We start from the raw sequence: 17,470 nt of genomic DNA on the forward strand, positions 1-17,470 counted from the left end.
CTCTTAAAACATATCTACTGCCTATAATAAATAAAATAAAATTATATCTGATTAAATGTATACTGTGCTACTTGAAACTTTCCAAAAATAAATAAATAAATGCAAATGTGCAAAAAGTATACAAAAAAATCTTCCTTTTTCTAAAAAAATCCTTCATGTGAAATGTAGACAGTTCATCAAGTGTTATATAATCAGACTCCTCAGTGTTAATTATATTGTGACAATATTAAAACAAAGATAAAAATAGTGTCAAACAAGTGTGTTACTTTTACTTCTTTCACTTCTCCTTTAATGCTAATCGCTCCTCCACTCAGATTCCGGACATGTAAAAAGAAAAGTATATATCCATTGCGCAGAGATTAAATACTAATTGGATGCTATCTTTCAAATAGAGTTGTTCCACTCACATACTCTCCTAGATGGGATCGCTTTTATTGATCAGCTGCAAACCGGAGCTCAGCGGTAAGGTGCTTCATTCACCGCCGCTGCTATCTCACACACTGCAGATGCTGGGGACTTCACAGGCTCCTCCTACATGTTACGTCACTGCCACGTGACTTTTTCAAGGTCTTCAGGGCAAACCACCAAATGCCTGGCTTGCTTTTTGACAGTTCTAATACAGCTAAGGGCGGGGCCACCTGGCGACATCACATGATGGCACAAGTCAGTGATGTCACAAGAGAAGCGGTGCCAGGGTTGTAGGGATGAGGCTCTTGTCCGATCACTCATACTTTAGTGTTAGGACCACAGATACAAGGGTGCCGTGATGTGGCTCTGTGGCTCACGCATGCGTTTGCAAATGCGTGCGGACTAAACCCCTTTTTTAACGCTTACTGTTAGATAGGTCAATTTGGTTGTCTGCAAGCTGGTGGTAAGTAGACTTTGGCTTTTTCCTGGGCATTCCCCAGACATTTGTTGGTACCTGTTTTAGCCTCCCAAAGCTGCTTACTGCGATAGCCAGCTATAAATGAGAGTGGTAGCAAGTTTGTGTTATCACGTGAGTGTTTTGTATTGGTCCAGCAGTGCACCAACACCTTTGCAGCCATTGTGCTATTGCTGGGTGTTTGGTGTGCTCCTGTACCTTTAAGGTGGGGTGGGCTCCCCTCCAGCCACCTGCTCTCATTTATCCATTAAATGCATGTGCCTCCACTGTGGGGACACTCATACTTTAGTGTTAGGACCACAGATACAAGGGTGCCGTGACGTGGCTCTGTGGCTCACGCATGCGTTTGCAAATGCGTGCGGACTAAACCCCTTTTTTAACGCTTACTGTTAGATAGGTCAATTTGGTTGTCTGCAAGCTGGTGGTAAGTAGACTTTGGCTTTTTCCTGGGCATTCCCCAGACATTTGTTGGTTCTTGTCCGATCAAGCCTACACATGGTCGGAATTTCCGACAACAAGCTCCCATCGAACATTTCCCATCAGAAAATCCAACCGTGTGTACGCGGCATTATAGTCTATGCCAACACCAGACAATCCTGAGAGATGGCCCCACCTACCCTCCAGCTTACATCAGGTGACTGACAACCTCAAATGTGCATGTTTCCCTATGAGGCTATGTAGAGGGGGGTATTTCCATTCCTTCCACTCTGGTCTCAGATTACACTCAGCTCTCTGCTCTATGCTGAGCAATGTGTAAGATCATATCCATGCCCCCTACCTTCTGAAGCTCATAAATGCTGTGTAAACTCTGAACAAAGAACATATGTAGAGAAGAGATGGCTGCAGATAAATAGGCACAATGTATTGATTTGGTTTGTTTAACCTCTGTGTATCATCTTAGGCTAGTCATTTCACTGGTACACAATATGTAAGGGTTTATGACCACTTTAATAATGGTGCAATTTATTGCAAAACTCTTTTCTCTGTTATAGATATTTTAGTGTTCAAATCTGGTCTCCATAAGATTATGTAACATTTGGGAAGAAATATACAGCCTAAAACTCCGGCACTGGAGCTCAGTATGGCGAATATCTCCACAGCCACCATGTACTTTCCTCTAGAGCTCAGATAGGCCGGGATCATGGCAATCCACACACTGCAGAACACCAGCATGCTGAAGGTGATGTACTTGGCCTCATTAAAACTGTCTGGTAATGTCCTCACCATGAAAGCCAGAACAAAACTCACAGCTGCCAGAAACCCCATGTAACCAAGAACAGAATAAAACCCAACAACTGACCCTTCATTACACTGAACAATTATCTTGTCCTGATAAGAAACCGTGTTCAGATCTTGGTAGGGAGGAGAGATAGACAACCAGATGACACAAATTATAACTTGAATGGATGAACATAAAATCACTATGGAATTAGAAAGTTTGGCTCCAATCCAGTGTTTCCACAGACTGCCAGGTTTGGTGGCCTTAAATGCTACACAAACCATGATGGTTTTGGCAAGGACACAAGAGATGGCAATAGTGAACAGGATTCCAAATGAGATTTGGCGTAACAAGCAGGAAATATCATCAGGATGTCCAAGGAAGAGGAACACACAGAGGAAGCTCAGCATGATGGAGACCAGAAGGATGAAGCTCAAGTTTCTGTTGTTGGCTTTTACGATGGCCGTGTCTTGGTGTGAAATAAAGACCAGTAATATCAGTCCAGTCATAGCACAGAGAATGGAGGAGAACAAGGCAGAGATCACTCCTGTAGGGTCATTAGCGTAAGACAGGAAATCCAGCAGTTTCAGGACACACTGATCCTTCTTCTCATTGGGCCATTCATCATATCTGCATGGCTGGCAGTTTTCACTGTCTGGAGGATAAAAAAAGGACACATAATTGATGTTCCATATCATTTAGTGATGTATGGTTGATATAATACAAATTTCTCCTCTTTGCTTAGTAATTCTAAAATATGGTCTGCCACAGGTACATATACTGCTGGAGGGTGGCCCTTAAGTGCAAAATCACGTACCTATACGTGATTTTTTTTCTTCGGCTCCAGGGTGGGCGCACGCACTGCCAGAGCCCCGCTCCTGCTGTGATTGGACACAGCAGGAGCCAATCAGCGGGTCCGGCAGAGACGATGTCCACCTGAACCCACCGATCATCCTGAGGAGAGGCAGAACGGCGGTCTGCCTATGTAAACAAGGCAGATCACTGTTCTGTCAAAGGGGAAAATGGAGATCTTGTATTTCTGCTAAGCAGAAACACGGATCTCTGTTTTCCTTTAGCTAAAGCACATCCCTCACACAGTTAGAAAGCACCCCCTAGGCACACAGTTAACCCTTTGATTGCCCCTGATGTTAACCCCTTCCCTGCCAGTGTCATTAGTACAGTGAAACTGCATTTTTGTTTTGCACTGATCACTGTAATAATGTCACTGGTCCCCAAAAAGTGTCAAAAGTGTCAGTTAGGTGCCCAGTTTGTACGCCGCAATGTCGCAGCCCCACTAACAGATTACAAAAAATTCTACCAATCAAATTAAAAGAAAGCTTTATTATGCTGGAAGTTGGAGTGGTCCCCAAAGTATGGAGAGATAATCAAAAGCAGAAGTGGAGACACGGCCATCTGCATTCTAAATGGTGTTTCCTGTTAAATATCTATTACATGATTATTAATATTAGACATATGTATATGGAAGATGTAAAGTGTATGACAATATAAATGTCCATATACCGCTGACATTTGATATCTCCCCCTCCGAGCACTGGACACAGTCATAGCAGCAGGTGTGGATTCCAGACCTTGGGACTTTCCTGGTTCCTGGTATACAATTCTCCGAACACTGAGACTTTGGGATCTGCAAATAAGGAAAGTCTATATAGATTTAAATGCCACACTTACTTTTCCCTGTTTCTAGTTGAACAATGTTTGCAGCCACAATATAGAAATAATAAGTTCCTACAAAATTTGTGTTTTTGTGTGCATTTTGTAATACATTTCTTCTAGATGATTTTAGTTTGTTTTAACACATGTGTCAAAGCAGCGACCTTAACAACGGATGAGTCATCAGCTGTCAATGGGCTTCCCCGCTGACAGCTGAATAATAGGAAAAAAAAGACGTGGGGGGTCCCCCCAAAATCCTTACCAGACCCTTATCCGGGCATATGGCCTGGCAGGTCAGGATAGGAGGGGGGACAAGCAAGCGCCCCCCTTCATAGTACCCCTACCCATTCACCAAAAAGTGTACAAAAAGTTAAAAAAAACAAGAGACAAGTTTGTTTTCTTATCCTTTATTTAAAAAAAAAAAAAAAAAAACATGTCTCTCGATGTAAGTCCATTGTCAATCAGGCCGCACCACCGACCCAAAAAAAAAAAAAAAAATTCTCCTCCCAATAAGCCCCCTGCCCGTAGACCCCCACAACCACCGGCCATGGTTGTGGGGATGAGGCACTTGTCCCCATCAACATGGGGATGCAGTGCTTTAGGGTGGAGGAGGCAGAGGGGGCCAGTCATGTCCCTCCACCCCAAACTCGCTCATCTATGTCTTTGTGCACTGATGTGCAGTCATGTTGAAACAGGAAGGGGCAGTGGTGTATTTAAGTTTTGTGCTGCCCTAGGCCTGACTAAACTTGTGTGCCGCCTAATTAAAATATGACACATGTAAAGGCCATGTCCCTTCCTGTTTAAGACCCGCCCTGTCAGCAAATACATATTTTTATAGCATATACAGCATCTCACAAAAGTGAGTACACCCCTCACATTTTTGTAAATATTTTATTCTATCTTTTCATGTGACAACATTGAAGAAATTACACTTTGCTACAATGTAAAGTAGTGAGTGTACAGCTTCTACAACAGTGTAAATTTGCTGTCCCCTCAAAATAACTCAACACACAGCCATTAATGTCCAAACCACTGGCAACAAAAGTGAGTACACCCCTAAATGAAAATGTCCAAATTGGGCCCAAAGTGTCAATATTTTGTGTGGCCACCATTTTTTTGCAGCACTGCCCTCTTGGGCATGGAGTTCACCAGAGCTTTACAGGTTGCCACTGGAGTCCTCTTCCACTCCTCCATGATGACATCACGGAGCTGGTGGAGGTTAGAGATCTTGTGCTCCTCCACACTTCGTTTGAGGATGCCCCACAGATGCTCAATAGGGTTTAGGTCTGGAGACATGCTTGGCCAGTCCATCACATTTACCCTCAGCTTCTTTAGCAAGGCAGTGATCATGCGCTGCTTCAGTATGTCACAGTACATGTTGTTATTCATTGTTCCCCCAATGATCTGTAGCTCCCCAGTGCCAGCAGCACTCATGCAGCCCCAGACCATGACACTCCCACCACCATGATTGACTGTAGGCAAGACACACTTATCTTTGTACTCCTCGCCTGGTTGTCGCCACACACAGCATCTGAACTAAATAAGTTTATCTTGGTCTCATCAGACCACAGGACATGGTTCCAGTAATCCATGTCCTTAGTCTGCTTGTCTTCAGCAAACTGTTTGCGGGCTTTCTTGTGCATCATCTTCCTCTGGGACGACAGTCATGCAGACCAATTTGATGCAGTGCGCGGCATATGGTCTGAGCACTGACAGGCTGACCCCCTACCCCTTCAACCTTTGCAGCAATGCTGGCAGTACTCATGCGTGTATTTCCCAAAGACAACCTCTGGATATGACACTGAGCACATGCACTCAACTTCTTTGGTCGACCATGGCGAACCTGTCCTGGTAAACCGCTGTCTGGTTTTGGCCACTGTGCTGCAGCTCAGTTTCAGGATCTTGGCAATCTTCTTATAGCCTAGGCCATCTTTATGTAGAGCAACATTTTTTTTATTTCAGATCCTCAGAGACTTCTTTGCGATGAGGTGCCATGTTGAACTTCCAGTGACCAGTATGAGAGAGTGAGAGCTATAACACCAAATTTAACACACCTGCTCCCCATTCACACCTGAGACCTTGTAACACTAACGAGTCACATGACACCGGGGAGGGAAAATGGCTAATTGGGCCCAATTTGGAATCAACAATAAGAAAAGGAGCCAATGTTTGAGCTTTCCCGGGGATCACTGTCAAATTGGGCCCAATTTGGACATTTTTACTTAGGGGTGTACTCACTTTTGTTGCCAGTGGTTTAGATGGCTGTGTGTTGAATTAATTTGAAGGGACAGCAAATTTATACTGTTATACAAACTATACACTCACTACTTTACATTGTAGCAAAGTGTAATTTCTTCAGTGTTGTCACATGAAAAGATATAATAAAATATTTACAAAAATGTGAAGGGTGTAGTTACTTTTGTGAGATACTGTATATATATTTATACTACTGATCTTAGCTAATACATAAGATATTATCTGGGACTTTGTTTCAGTTAAACTAGGACCTGCTCGCCTATATGTGCTATTATAATATGTCACTGGATTAGTAAGATTACTCCTATCTTGTGAAAGGTTTGGACTTGTGTTTGCTGCCACTGATTGTAATCATGGAATTATTTCACTTATTTGTATAATTCCCTAGTCATTATACAAATAAGTGAAATAATCAGCTCCGCGGCCCAGTTCGCCCCAAAAGACTGGCGCTACAGTAAAAGTGTAGCGTAAGCCGGCGGGGACTCTTTTCGTGTGGAAGCCAGGAGGAGGCTGTTTTTGTGCAGGGGGCGGCTTTTTTGCTGCCCCCTGCAAAGTGCCACCCTAGGCCTGGGCCTTGTTGGCCTAGGCCAAGATACAGCGTTGGGAAGGGACAATCCCCAAACTGTTCCCACAAAGTTGGGTGCTTGAAATTGTCCAAAATGTCTTGGTATGCTGATGCCTTAAGAGTTCCTTCACTGGAACTAAGGGGCCAAGCCCAACCCCTGAAAAATAATGCCACACCATAATCCCCCCTCTACCAAATGATTTGGACCAGTGCACAAAGCAAGGTCCATAAAGACACGCAGGAGTGAGTTTGGGGTGGAGGAACTTGGGTGTTCTCCACAGAGTCCTGACCTCAAGCCAATAGAACACCCTTGGGATAAATTAGAGCGGACACTGTAGATATACATTATTAGCCACTCGGATTACTTCTACATTACAGGGAATCGCCGACTGAAAAGATCCATACCATACAGTATAACTACTGAAATGCAAGGATGTCGATGGACGTCCTATGGGTGGGACGTAGATATATATTGTATGTGTGTCACCGCATGGGGAGATATCACTGTATAGTGCTGATAATACTTGTAGTTCTTTTTGCTTTTTTATTTTTTATTGTTCATGTCATGATTGATTTATACTATTTGGTTAAGAGTGTGTGAAGTTCTAATATTTATTTGATATGTATCTGTGTACACCTGGTCTGTATAGAGGCACTTGTTTGTTAGGGGTAGCGCTCTTTTAAACATCACTTATACTCAGTGGTAGCTGGTGCTCGAAATTTTGGGGGGGCGCAAACAAACCTGGCCCCCCCACTTGCACTACCCCCCCAGTACTCGCTCACATTAACCCCCCTCCCACTCTCGATCGAATGATCAGTAAGGTGGCGATCCATGGCCTTACCTTATGCGGGGAGGAGGTTGCGGATGGAAGAGCCAGGGTCATTGTTTCTCCTCCTGGCCGAACAGGAAGTGGGCCCTGAGACCTGATTGGCCAGGGAGTCTTAGGACACCTGGCCAATCGGGTCTCAGGGCCTGCTTTCTGATTGGCCAGGAGGAGAAGCAGGAAGACATTAGCGAATATTAATTCACTAATGTCACACAACTGGGTGGGCTCAGGGCGCAGTGATTCTAAAAAAAAAAAAAAACATTAAAATCCACGCATGGATTAGGGGGTGGCACCCCTGCGCCCCTAATGAGCGGGCCGCCACTGCTTATACGCTTAGTTTATGAGGTACACAGCGGCAGACCCCATTTTCTTTTTTATATATTTATATACAGTGATACCTCAGTTTGCAAGTAACGCGGTATACGAGCGTTTCGCAAGATGAGCTATATTTTTTTGAAAAATCCTGACTTGATTTGCGAGCACTGCCTCGCAAGATGAGTAGGGCTCAAGCCACTGGTGTATATATTACCATATGTGGCCAGAGGTCTGGGGGCGCCGGTGGCTCCCAACGTTTCCTGTAGAACTCGGGGATGCTCAGAGACACTCGGAGACAGTCCTAGCTGGGTGGAACGGGTGTAACATGCGTTGGAGCACCCAAAAGAGTCAACAGTTCCAGAGTGTCTCTGAGCGTTACCAGCGCCCCCACACCTCTGGCCACATACAGTACTACATACACCAGCGCTCCCGCACCTCTGGCCACATACAGTACTACATACACCAGCGCTCCCGCACCTCTGGCCACATACAGTACTACATACACCAGCGCTCCCGCACCTCTGGCCACATACAGTACTACATACACCAGCGCTCCCACACCTCTGGCCACATACAGTACTACATACACCAGCGCTCCCGCACCTCTGGCCACATACAGTACTACATACACCAGCGCTCCCGCACCTCTGGCCACATACAGTACTGCATATACCAGCAGTGGTGGTGGAAAGAATCATCTGAGATTCCATTATTTCTTATATGGAATCTCGCTTTGATATATGAGTGCTTTGGATTACAAACATGCTTCTGGATGGATTTATGCTCGTAATCCAAGGTATTACTGTACTCATATTTAGTTTTTATTTTGTATTTGCACATAGTAGACCAGGGGACCAGGCACTTGCAGCTGCTCGCAAGAGTTCACTTTTATAGTTTCTGACCATGGCTAATTATTTGTTTGACCTTGGCTAATTCCTGACAATGGCTTGTCTTTTCTAAATCTCAAGTTGTCCTTGACTAAACCTTCACTATGGCTTGCCTCTGTTGGCTTTGTGTTGTAACTTTTTCTCCCGATCTTTTGTTGTTTTCTTTTTGTTGATGGATATGATGACATGTATTTTTTTAAGAAGTTTTTTCTGTAATAAACAGAATTCTAGTGGACAGTTTTAATTCCTATTGGCCTTTTTCACCTAATATGATTGGTTGTCTTAACAGCTAAAGAATACTGTATCTAAAGCCCAAACCAAATTGTGTCATTTTGGACAGGCAGATTTTTTATCAGGTTTTTGCAAAAGATTCTTTCTGCTTGACCTGGACAGCAGGACAGGCATGAATGATCCAAAATGTTAACATTGTTACCAGAACAGGAGGAGAATTCTTCCAATAGAGACACCAATTCTGGTGACAATAGATCAGATAACTTTCACTTTGCAGAGAATTATATTCACTTTCTCACATGTCAACAGGACATAAAGGGAAACATTCCCAATGGAACAAATATGTAGCACCCTCTAGTGTGCTAGAGTAGGTAATGTTAGGTTTTTGTAGTATAAGTGAAAGGTTTGGCTTGGCCAGCAACCATGCCTGTGTTTTATTCTGGGTCAGGTGAGTGATCCAGGGAGGCTGGCACGACTCATCAGGCAGCATCTCTGGTACCTCCCCGTATTTCTGGATCTTGTGAGAAATTTCCAGAAGAAAGGGAGGGAGGTTAGGAGGAGCTGCCTGGAGTATTCATGTGGCCCCTGACCAATCCCCAACTTATGGGTTGGCAGGGGACAGGCCACCCTTAATACTCAGGGTCAGCCCAGCAGGACAGGAGAGAGTTTGGGTGGAAACTGAAGATGGAGTGCTAGGAAGCTGTCGGTGGGCCCTTGTGGGTAAACCCCTTGTCTGGAGGGGTGGTGACCTGGAGCCTGGGAGCTCGGGATCCTCTGATATCCCAAGGAGGAATCCTGTCCAGTGCCATGGGAGTGGGTGTGAGGGGAGCAGGAGCCAGTGAGCATGTCCAGAAGATCTCCAGGGAGAAGACAGGGTGAGTGTTGCAGTCAGAGCACTGAGAGACAGCCTGAGAGGACTGGGTGAGAGCAGTCTGAGATGGATGCAGAGTCAATCTGGGAGGATTGTGGAAGATTAGCCGGGAGGGCTAGTGAAAGGGGAAGCTGCAGCCAGGTGGGCTGGCAGTGACTGAAGAGGTGGTACTGGAATAAGTGGCCATGGCAGGACAGCTAGGCACTAGAACTTTTCAACACAGCCAAGGGGCCACAGTCCCTTCCTGTAAAGGGCATTTGCTACATCTGACTTAGCCCTATTGTCAGATCTCCTAATAGTAAGTCAGCTGGTCCTGGGAAGTTTTGTGCTGCAAGCAAGTGATGTGCTGGAGGAGCTGAGGAGTGTGTAAATAGACAGAAAAAGTTGTCCTTGAAGAGTTCTGTGAAAAACAAGTGGGCATCCCGTAATACCCCTATCCTTATCCAAGTTTATTCCCCTCAAAAAAAGAAAAAACACAAAAAGAACAAAGCACTTGGCTGTTTCCTGACTGCAGTGTGCCTGGCTGTGCAGGGTGGGGGGATCCCTTTATACTTGTGGCTCCTTAGGGGGTGCGCTACATTTAGTTACACTTTAATTTCTACTGAATTCTAACAATGTATCTAACCTTATTAATTCCATTTTTCCACACAATGTCCTCTACCATGATGGAACAATTCTGCTGAGATCCATTTGTTATGAAGATTTTGCCAACTTGTTTTAGGCGAAGAGATCCGTTTTTTAAAGACTTCCAATTCACAATTTTGAACAGTGTGACAAGTTCACCGTCTTCCTCAAAAAGTAGGTCACCGTTTGATCTTCCCTGATTTTTGACCCAATAATAAAGCTATTAAATGAAAGAAAAACAAAAAAAGCAGCCTGTGACGGCTATTGTAATCGAGGGACAAGGACAAAAAGAAGAAGAACACATCCATTAAGTAGAAGTATCTAATCCAATAGCCTAATAATCACTAAAGTAGATGTAAACCCAATCACTAAAATTTCAGGGATGCTTTAAAATCTTAAAGTGTTAAAATGGTAAAATGAATTCAAAAATAGTTTTCAATCCCTTTAAACATGCAGTTTACACTTCAGCTCCAGAAGGTTTACCCCCCTTCATGGCCATTATTTGCTATACGGCACTGTGTTAATATAACTGACAATTGCGTGGTCGTGTGACGCTGTACCCAAATAAAATTAATGACCATTTTTCCCACAAATAGTACAGGTACGTGATCCTGCCCAGGATAGCCGCCTTGGCGCCATATATATATAAAGTATACAATTGGCAAGTGGTTAAAATAACAGCTAATGATAGAACGGTAAAGGTCCATGTTCTTCTTATAGGGTGACAATGCTCTGTTCCTGTCTCCCATTGTGCTCCTGTGTTATCACCCTGTCTCACACACCCCATTGGAGACTACAAGTGGGAATTTCAATCAGCTTTACACAGTCCACTGTTCTTTTTATTAAGAAAACAATCCTAAGAAATGTGGGCAGCCATTACTGGAAAGGTGGACAGGAATTGACTGTACTAAGGCTGCAGGAGATTAAGGGTACTGAGATGCATCATAGGATAAAAATAATTGAAAACAAGGATTTTAATACAAAAAAAAATATCAATTGTTTATGATAAAAATGATTTATACTTAAGGCATGTGTGGATCGTATACAGTAATTAACCACCTTAATACAGGGCACTTTCATCCCCTTTCTGCCCAGGCCATTTTTCAGCTTTCAGCGTAAGTCACACAATTGCGTGATCATGAAACACTGTACCCAAATGAATTTTTAAAAATTTTCTTCACACAGAGTTTTCTTTTGGTGATATTTAATAACTGCTGGGTTTTTTATTTTTTACTAAAAAAAAAAAAATTAAAATTAAAAAAAGACCATAAATTTTGAAAAAAAAAAGTCTGTCAGTATATTTTGTAAATGAGTAATTTTATCCTTCACTGTTGTGCGTTGAGGAAGCGGCACTGATGGGCACTGATAGGCTGCACTTATGGGCTTATGGGCTCTTATGAGGTGGCACTTATGGGCACTGATGAGGTGGCACTTATGGGCACTGATGAGGTGGCACTTATGGGCACTGATGAGGTGGCACTGATGAGGAGGCACTATTATGCCACACTGAAGGGCACTGATAGGTGGCACTGATGGGCACTAACAGGCAGCACGAAAAGGCGGCACTGATGGCCACTGATAGACACTGATAGGTGGCACTGGTGGGCAGCACGAAAAGGTGGATCTGATGGGCACTGATAGGCAGCACTGATGGGCACTAATGAGCAGCACTGATGGGCACTGATGGCAATTGATTGGCAGCACTGATGAGCAGGCACTGATGGGCACTAAAAGGCAGCACTGACTGGCACCAGTAATGGGCACTGATTTGTGTTACTGATGGGCACTGATTGATGACGCTAATGGGCATTGATTGGTGGCACCTCTGGGCCTTTACTGTAATCAGGGCACTTATGGTCAGTGCCATGATTACATGCCCTGTTCTCAAGTTTGGCCAAATAGCATTTCCAGGACACTTCAGTAGCGTGACTCCTCCCTATGAGTTTCGTCAAATCTGACGTCTTCTGAGACATGATGCCTAATATGACCTCCCTATAATAGACCTCTCTATAATATGATGGTCATATTTGTCTGGTAAGCCTCTGCTGTATCCCTATGGTGGTGATGTTTTTTATAGAATGGGATACACATCCCTTGGACTTTCTGCATGTTATAATTTGAAAGAGGTTTTCATGATTTATGGACTTTATTTTCTTTTTTGTTTTGTTGTTTGATATATGTATAATGTATTAGGATTTGATGAATAATTAAAGCACTGCACCTTGTGATGCATTATATTTGTTTGCTATGCTAGATATCCCATAGCGTGCTCAAAGCTACTTATACACTTATTTCATGAGTGTGGTTTCAGATTTATTCTGTGATTATTTAATTGTGAGTACTGTCCTGAGTTTAGGGTTTTAGTGACTGTGTCTTTTATACCTTGCGTGGACAAGCCAGTATTCCTGCCTAAAAAGCTTCTAAGAATGGAGCTCAGTCTCTGCCATTTGTACTTGTTACTGCATAGAGATTGGTCAGAGAGACCTACCAAGGTGGAGTTTCCTCCTGGTAAGAATCAGGGAATCAGGATTATCCCATATCACTCTACATCCCATCCCAAGTTCTTCAGCAATAAAAATCCTAAAAGTCATCCCCTATTGAGCCAGTGTGCACTAAATCTGGAGAAGAAACAGTTAAATCACTGTGACTCCTACAGGGGTTGAGCTACAATTATAAGTACATGGACACTGACCTGCATGCTTTGGCCAATCACAGCACACTCTGCTGAGAGAGCCATAATTGGCCAAAGGAATGGTGCCTTTGGCCAATCATGAATAATTGAAAAACCTTGTGAGCTGCTGAAATTAATTAATAAATAGAAATTAAGTAAATTAAAATGGGCAGCTGCCAGCACTCCCCACACTTCCCTAAATATGACAATGCAAAATCAAATAACAATATGTGCGGCGCTAAGACCAACCAGTGAATGGATGGATAGGTAAATACATAAATAAATAAAAAATGCAATATAAAATAATACAATAAAGTGAGTCCCTTTAGGACATGACCTAATACATAATTCTCCAACTAAATAAATAAATATATTGAATTATTAATAGATTAACTCTGTGCAAAGAGTCCAAAAGCATGCAAATAACATTCAAGTATTCTAACGTCCAAAATAAAGTGCTCCGTGTGCTGCACACTATCCTTGATATAGTAAATAAAATCTTGACTGTCCAACATAAGGAGATGGATGAAAGTGATGCTGGTGCCTTCATGCAGTGTGCACACAATCCTGGTGTACCCCTCCACTGGATGTACCCCCACCTTAAAGCGGAGTACCACCCAAAAATGGAACTTAAGGGAGGTGACCCCCTGACATGCCATTTTTTGGGGGGGAAGCGGGTACCCTCTTTTAAGAGGGTCCCAGCTCCCACTTCCTCCCGTCACACCTCAGCACCGGAAGGGAGATCACCTCCCAAGCTAGGCTTCGTTCCCCCGCATCGCTGGACCCTGGGACAGGTAAGTGTCTGATTATTAAAATTCAGCACCTGCAGTATTTGTAGCTGCTGACTTTTTTTTTTTTTTTTTTTTTAAAGCAGAACTCCGCTTTAAGGGCTTTTTTAAAAAGCCTGTAGTAAATATGTAACAGCTTGGGGATTCCTCCTGTGGTTCCTCCTTCCTGTAGTGACTTATTTGGCTCAGATTTCATATCAAACACAACTCCTTCCTTCTGGTTAACAGTGACCTCCACTCATCTATGCCACATGTAGAAACAACAGATGCTTGCAATATTGCAATATTGTTTTAAAATATTTATTATGAATTAAACTTCACAAAGACACACTCACATTACATAGTAAAAAAACTAGCCTTGGTATACTAGTGGGGTGATGGTGTCACCTGACGCCATATCTGCAGCCCCAGTCAGCGACTCTCCCACCGTCCTAAGCCTATGCTCCAAAATACTTCCTGATACCTTACACGTCAGCCGATCAAGCTCCTACTACCGGTTTCGTCATTACCACATGACTTCCTCTGGGAATTATATAAAGGAAAATGAGAACTGGTGCAAATAAAATTACTCTGAAATATTCTAATGCAGCACCAAAAATTAGTAATAACTAATAAGACATGAAAAATACTTTAATATTGAATTTAGTATTTAGCATGTTCTACTTGCGCTCTTAATCATTATTTTCCTCTGGGAATTCCCTGAGAAAGTCACAAGGTAGTGTATATATATATATATATATATATATATATATACCGTATTTATCAAGGTATAACACGCGCCGGCGTATAACACGCACCCCAAGTTTAGCAGGGAATTTTAAGGAAAAAAACTTTTAGGAGGGAAGTTTAAGGAAAAGAAACTTACATTAACATGCCCATCAATGCAGCGTTATCTGTCCATCTGCAGCCTTTTCAGTGTCAGTGCAGCCTTGCCCCAGTGTCCATTGCAGCCTTGTCAGTGCAGCTTTGTCAGTGCAGCCTTGTCAGTGCAGCCTTGTCAGTGCAGCTTTGCCCCAGTGCAGCCTATTCAGTGCAGCTTTGCCCCAGTGCAGCCTTGTCAGTGCAGCTTTGTCAGTGCAGCTTTGTCAGTGCAGCTTTGCCCCAGTGCAACTTTGTCAGTGCAGGTTTGCCCGTGCAGTTTTGCCCCAGTGCAGCCATGTCAGTGCAGCTTTGTGCACTCGCCGCTGACATACACAGCCGTGTGTAGATTCAAATATGGCGCAGAGACTGCAGGGATTCGTCGGAGCCGAGATACACATACCCGAGTGTTCTCGGCTTTTTTCGGCGCCGCTCACAGTCATGCCCAGTCCCACCCTATGATGGACATAACACAGGTCCAATGGCGGGACTGGGCGTGACGGCTGCGCCAAAAAAAGCCGAGAACACTCAGGTATGTGTATCTCGGCTCCGACGAATCCCTGCAGTCTCGGCTCCGACGAATCCCTGCGCCATATTTGAATCTACACACGGCTGTGTATGTCGGCGGCGATCGCGGCAATTGCCGCGATCACTCCGATCACGGCAATTGCCGCGATCACTCCGATCACGCAAAATCAGCGGGGATCGGCCTATAACACGCACCCACGATTTTCCCCTGATTTTCAGGGAAAAAAGTGCGTGTTATATGCCGATAAATATGGTATATATATATATATATATATATATATATATATATATATATATACATACATACACACACACACACACACACAGTGGGGCAAAAAAGTATTTAGTCAGCCATCAGCTGTGCAAGTTCTCCCACTTAACCACTTGCCGACCGCTTCATGACGATGTACGTCGGCAGAATGGCACGGGCAGGCAGAATCACGTCCCTGATTCTGACCCCCCCCGGTGCCCGAGGCAGTCGGCTTCTGTCTGGCAGTGATCAGACGTGAGGGGGAGGCCATCCATTCATGGCTTCCCCCTCGCGATCGCTCCCAGCCTATGAGAATCTGTCTCTGTAATGTAAACAGAGGCAGAGGAAGTGATGTCATCTCTCCTCGAGACGGTCTTTTTCGTTCGCCGAGGAGAGAAGACATCAAGTAAGTGCACCAACACTACACTTCCAGTAGAACACGCCACGCACACTTTTCACCCCCCAGTCACCCCCGCTCACCCCCCTGTACCCCCTGTCACACTGACACCAATAGCAGTTTTTTTTTGCACTGGTGTCAGTTTGTGACAGTTATAAGTGTTAGGGCAGTTAGGGTTAGCCTCCTTTAGGTCTGGAGTACCCCCCTTTAGGTCCAGGGTACCCCCCTAACCCCCCCTAATAAAGGTTAACCCCTTGATCACCCCCGTCGCCAGTGTCACTAAGCGATCGATCGTTTTTTGTATTAGTGTCACTGGTGACGTTAGCTAGGGAGGTAAGTATAAAGGTTTGCCGTCAGCGTTTTATAGCGACAGGGACCCCCATATACTACCTACTAAAGGTTTTAACCCCCTGATTGCCCCCTAGTTAACCCTTTCACCAGCGATCACCGTATAAGTGTTACGGGTGACGCTGGTTAGTTTGTTTTTTATAGTTTATTATAGTTTTAGGGCACCCGCCGTTTATTACCTTATAAAGGTTTAACCCCCTAATTGCCCGGCGGTGATATAAGTTACGTTTTTAGGGTCAGATAAGGTCTGCGTCGCCCCAGGCAGCGTCAGGTTAGCGCCAGTACCGCTAACACCCACGCACGCAGCATACACCTCCCTTAGTGCTATAGTATCTGAACGGATCAATATCTGATCCGATCAGATCTATACTAGCATCCCCAGCAGTTTAAGGTTCCCATAAACACAGTGTTAGCGGGATCAGCCCAGATACCTGCTAGCACCTGCATTTTGCCTCTCAGCCCAGCCCTGCCCAGCCCACCCAAGTGCAGTATCGATCGATCACTGACACTTACAAAACACTAAGCACACATAACTGCAGCGTTCGCAGAGTCAGGCCTGATCCCTGCGATCGCTAACAGTTTTTTGTTAGCGTTTTGAATCAGTGGCTAACAGTCAGGAGCTTTTTTGCCTGTGAGTCTCACTAGTGTACCCCTAAATTTAGAGCCCAAAATGGCAAATTGAAGGTACACTAGTGAAGAGGCCTACACATTTCTGAGCATAACAGATAGTGAAGAGGAAGTCACTCATCTGTCAGATTCAGGCTCAGAATACAATCCTGTAGAGGACAGCGGCTCCATGACAGATAGCTCTGACGACGGAGTTGTGGTCCCTGCTAAGGTCAGGCGTACCAGACCCCAATCTTCTTCTTCTGTCCTTGAAGTGCAAGAACTGCAGGTCCCTCGTATGGAGCAGAGCAGTACTAGCGTCGCTATTCCTTCTGGTGAACTGGCAAGCACCAGCGGCCTAGTACACCCTGGTCGTACATCCAGCACTGCAGTATCACGTGGTGATGGGCGAGTCCCATAAGTGCAATTCAAGCTGGCGAGGTGGCAAGCACTAGTAGTGTCCCGCTGCCACCAAGAAGATGAACACAGGCCCGTCGTGCCCATAGTGCCCTTCCTGCTGCATTCCCCAATCCGAATTGGGAACCCACCACTTCTGCAGCACCCGTACTTCCTCCATTCACTGGCCAACCCGGAATTCAGGTGGAAACAGTTGATTTTACACCACTGGATTTTTATTAACTGTTTTTCACCGAAGATCTCTATAGATCTATTGTG

The 17,470-nt window shown here is 44.4% G+C and overlaps 1 protein-coding gene across 1 annotated transcript in view; it reads right to left on the reverse strand.

The window, feature by feature from the left end:
• Positions 1–1,846: 1,846 nt before the first annotated feature.
• The window catches only part of LOC141141097 (vomeronasal type-2 receptor 26-like), a 43,590-nt gene continuing 27,966 nt past the window's right edge, over positions 1,847–17,470 (reverse strand). Inside the window, exons 4-5 of the mRNA XM_073628805.1 lie at positions 3,624–3,747; positions 1,847–2,757 (exon numbers count right to left, since the gene is read on the reverse strand). Of these exons, the coding sequence (XP_073484906.1) occupies positions 1,847–2,757; positions 3,624–3,747 (1,035 nt within the window). The remainder of the gene's footprint in view (positions 2,758–3,623; positions 3,748–17,470) is intronic.

Source organism: Aquarana catesbeiana, linkage group LG04 (assembly GCF_042186555.1).
Source record: "Aquarana catesbeiana isolate 2022-GZ linkage group LG04, ASM4218655v1, whole genome shotgun sequence".
In the NCBI taxonomy this organism is placed as follows: Eukaryota; Metazoa; Chordata; class Amphibia; order Anura; family Ranidae; genus Aquarana; species Aquarana catesbeiana.